This window comes from Pleuronectes platessa, unplaced genomic scaffold (genome assembly GCF_947347685.1).
Source record: "Pleuronectes platessa unplaced genomic scaffold, fPlePla1.1 scaffold_122, whole genome shotgun sequence".
In the NCBI taxonomy this organism is placed as follows: Eukaryota; Metazoa; Chordata; class Actinopteri; order Pleuronectiformes; family Pleuronectidae; genus Pleuronectes; species Pleuronectes platessa.
Window position 1 is genome coordinate 47082 of NW_026518876.1, and position 4655 is coordinate 51736.

Below are 4655 nucleotides of genomic sequence, written 5' to 3' on the forward strand. Positions count from 1 at the left end.
ACATCCTGTGGGCGCAAATTCTGTGGGGCGCACATCCTGCGGCGCACATCCAGCTGCGCACATAAATAAAAATAATATTAAAAACAAATTACAATTTTTTTTTTTTAAATCAAATTAAGAAAAAAACTGTGGTTGCACATCCTGTGGGGCGCAAATTCTGTGGGGCGCACATCCAGCTGCGCACATTAATAAAAATAATATTAAAAACAATTTACAATTTTTTTTTTTTTAAATCAAATTAATAAAAAAACTGTGCTTGCACATCCTGTGGGGCGCACATCCTGCGGCGCACATCCTGCTGCGCACATAAATAAAAATAATATTAAAAACAATTTACAATTTTTTTTTTTTAAATCAAATTAATAAAAAAACTGTGCTTGCACATCCTGTGGGGCGCAAATTCTGTGGGGCGCACATCCTGCGGCGCACATCCTGCTGCGCACATGAATAAAAATAATATTAAAACATTTTTACAAAAAAAATATTTAAATCAAATTAATAAAAAAACTGTGCTTGCACATCCTGTGAGGCGCAAATTCTGTGGGGCGCACATCCTGCGGCGCACATCCTGCTGTGCACATGCATAAAAATAATATTAAAACATTTTTACAAAAAAATATATTTAAATCAAGTAAATAAAAAAACTGTGCTTGCACATCCTGTGGGGCGTAAATTATGTGGGGCGCACATCCTGCAGCGCACATCCTGCTGCGCACATCCTGCTGCGCACATAAATAAAAATAATATTAAAAACAAATTACAATTTTTTTTTAAAAATCAAATTAATAAAAAAACTGTCCTGGCACATCCTGTGGGGCGCAAATTCTGTGGGGCGCACATCCTGCGGCACACACCCTGCTGCGCACATAAATAAAAAAATATTAAAACATTTTTACAAAGAAAATATTTAAATCAAAATAATAAAAAAACTGTGCTTGCACATCCTGTGGGGCGCAAATTATGTGGGGCGCACATCCTGCGGCGCACATCCTGCTGTGCACATGAATAAAAATAATATTAAAACATTTTTACAAAAAAATATATTTAAATCAAATTAATAAAAAAACTGTGCTTGCACATCCTGTGGGGCGCAAATTCTGTGGGGCGCACATGCTGCGGCGCACATCCTGCTGCGCACATAAATCAAAATAATATTAAAAACAAATTACAATTTTTTTTTTTTAAATCAAATTAATAAAAAAACTGTGGTTGCACATTCTGTGGGGCGCAAATGCTGTGGGGCGCACATCCAGCTGCGCACATTAATAAAAATAGTATTAAAAACAATTTACAATTTTTTTTTTTTTTAACCTTTGTGTCGTGTTCGTTTCTCCCCCCTTACTTTGGTGCTCCCGGTCAAATTTGACCGGCCTGTTTTAACTGCCCTTACATTAACACAAAAACCATTGATCGTCACCAAATTGTATTTAACTCCCTTTTAACCTGTAAACAATGTCTCAGACCACTGGTTACATGAATAACTGCAGTGAATAGACACAGAAATTGAAAGTTGTATTCCAAAATTAACATTTATTGTAGAAAAATCAAAACAGAGACCAAATTCACAGAACATCAGCTCATCAACATGAACACATTGTGTGTGTGTGTGTGTGTGTGTGTGTGTGTGTGTGTGTGTGTGTGTGTGTGTGTGTGTGTGTGTGTGTGTGTGTGTGTGTGTGTGTGTGTGTGTGTGTTCAGACACAGGAGTGGCATTTTGCAATCAGGTCACAGTGTGTCTTGCAAACATAGGCATCACATTTGAAACATGTAAGACTTGTCTTATTGTCTCTAGGGGCACATAGCTTGCATCTCTTCCGTTTCTGCCCCTGTTTTGGGGGGAGAGTGGCCAGGGCCATGGCTGGGGCTTGCAGACTCCTCACCAGACTGCAAGAGGCTGGTGTGCGGGGAAGGTGCTGGCGCCGTTGAATTAGAGGAGTCACTAAAGCTTTCCCAAGCTCTGCCAGGAAGAGTCTCCTCTTGAAACATTTCCCCTGATTCCAGGCTGGGTCGATCGCTGTCCACACCACATATGCATTACATGCAGACACATCGAGGATGTTGTGGAACACAGCCACAGGCCAACGAGCTGTCATTCGCTTGCAGGTGTATGTACCAGTAAGCTGCAATGAAAGAAACAATAATGAATAGATTGGAAACAATATTGAACCTGTCCTACACAAAATGCAATGTTTTACATGAATACAAGTAAATCAAATGCATGACAGATGAAAATATACATTACCTTATCAAGGCAATCAACGCCTCCTTTGTTTCTGTTGTAGTCCAGGATGATCTGGGGCTTCCTGTGCTCTGCTTCGCTGACAGCGGCGTCTTTGTGTAGAGTGCTCATCAGGATGACATTTTTATTTTTCTTGGGCAAATATGACACAAGACTGTGTGTGTCAGTGAAAGCAAATTTGGATGAGAGTGCCTCTCTCCCTCTGGTCGACACCAGTGCAGGGGGAAGTTGAGGCTTGTTCTTCCTCACTGTCCCCACCATGGTGAGCTTTCTTTTCAGCAGCTCCTGACCAAGCCCATGTGATGTGAAAAAGTTATCACATGTGATGTTATGCCCCTTGAGACCGGCTGTCATGTCCAACACAACACGCATGCCTTGGTTTTTTTCTGGCCTTCCAGTAACAGGTTTCCCTGTGTAAACCTGCATATTCCAGGCGTAGCTGCTCCTGGCATCACATGCTGCCCAGATCTTGATCCCATACTTGCCTGGTTTGCTTGGGATGTACTGTTTGAATGGACAGCGACCTCTGAAAGGGACCAGGCGCTCGTCCACTGTCACCTCAGGGCCTGGATTGTACATCAGTGGTAGGCGCTCCACCCACCTGTCCCAAACGTTCCTGATGGCAGCCAGTTTGTCGTCTCGCCAGCGGAAAGGTCGTGTAGCTCTGTCATCAAATCTGATAATTCTTGAGAGGACATGAAACTGTTGCAGGGACATAGTTGACCGGAATATAGGCCTCCCTGACTCTGCATCCCACAGACTTTTTGTAGCCTCATTGTTGGACCGATGTACTCCTGCTAGAATCAACAGACCCATGTAGGCTTGGAGGTCTACCTGGTCCAAGGCCTTCCATGTGTCCGCAAACACACGCCCCCCTTCCAGGTTTGTCATCGCCAGTATAATTTCCACAATGGACTCTGGTAAAAAGAGTTGGAAGCTGGACTTGATGTCATCCACACGAGATGTTGCATACCGTGTTGGCCCTGGTGACATCCTAATGATATTTTCCCCTCTTGTTCTGCCTCCTCTGTCCTGGGGGGATGAATACCAGAGCAAGTTGCCATCCTTGGACTGGAATGTCACCTCAGGTGTGTCTTCCACAGGGTCCTCTTCCCCAGGTGCCTCTTCCTCAGGGGCCTCTTCCTCGCCATATGTTGACTGTTCGGTCTCATGATGGTCTGGATCAAAATCAGGATCGTTGTCTTCTATTTCTGAAACTTCCTCCTCTATTTCTGGTTCAACTCCAATCCCGTCTTCATCAGTTTGATAAAAAAGGTCAAGAGCCTCTCTGACAGAAAAACGTCTGATCGGGCGCCGACTCATTGTGTTCAGAGTAAATTAAGAGCAATGCACAAGCAAGCTATATATAGGGGATCTGTGAGAAGATATCATACGTTTTGTATCGAAAGTGTGGTTCACGTGGGGGGATGGACACATTAGCCCGGGAAAGAGCCAGGTTCCCATAACAAACACCTAATTGGTAACTTTGAAGTGTTACACGTTTAGTCTGGAAGGTGTGGTTCACGTAGGGGGACAGGCACATAAGCACGGGAAAGAGAGGACACATGGTCAGTCTGAAAGGGGTTCACGTGGGGTGGGGTGTGTGTGTGTGCGTGCGTGTATGTGCGTGCGTGCGTGTGTGTGTGTGTGTAGGTGTGTGTGTGTGCGTGTAGGTGTGTTTGTGTATGTGTGTGTGTGTGTGTGTGTGCGTGTAGGTGTGTTTGTGTGTGCGTGTGGTGGTGGTGGTGGATTTGTGGTTGTGTACTATCTGATGAATGAACACAATCTAGGGTCACCCATTCATTTCCTATGGCGGTCATTTTTGACCGGGAACACCACAGGTGTTACAAAGTTGACTAAACAACTCAAAATTCAATGAAAGTAGTGATCAGCAATTGTAAATGTTCAAATGCCTAGTGTGGAGGATATCATAAGCCCTTGAGACAATAAAATGTAAAACACAATATTTATGATTGATCGAAATGGAAATCGGTCAGATTTGACCCGAACACGACACAAAGGTTAAGTGTGGGTCCCCGGGCACGGCCGATGCTGGTGCTTGGTCTCTCCTTGGAGGCCTGGGTCAGCGAAATCGGACTAAGTGTGGAATGGAGAACCAAGGGCGCGAGGCTCTTTAACCAAGGCCCATGGGTGATAACACTCAGGACGGGGGCTTAAGTGTGGGTCTCAGGGCACGGCCGGTGCTGGTGCTTGGTCTCTCCTTGGAGGCCCGGGTCAGCGAAATCTGACTAAGTGTGGAATGGAGAACCAAGAGCGCGAGGCTCTTTAACCCAGGCCCATGAGTGATAACACTCAGGAGGGGGACTTAAGTGTGGGTCCCCGGGCACGGCCGGTGCTGGTGCTTGGTCTCTCCGTGAAGGCCCAGTTCAGTGAAATGTGACTAAGAAAGAGATCT

At 44.7% G+C, this 4655-nt stretch overlaps 1 protein-coding gene across 1 annotated transcript; it reads right to left on the bottom strand.

The window, feature by feature from the left end:
* Nucleotides 1–1807: 1807 nt before the first annotated feature.
* On the bottom strand, nt 1808–4254 carry LOC128436299 (piggyBac transposable element-derived protein 4-like; the record flags this gene model as incomplete). Its single annotated transcript, XM_053418096.1, has 2 exons — nt 2243–4254; nt 1808–2120 (listed from the first exon to the last, which is right to left on the bottom strand). Coding segments are annotated over exons 1-2 (1633 nt in total), but the record flags the coding sequence as incomplete, so codon positions are not given.
* Nucleotides 4255–4655: the final 401 nt, after the last annotated feature.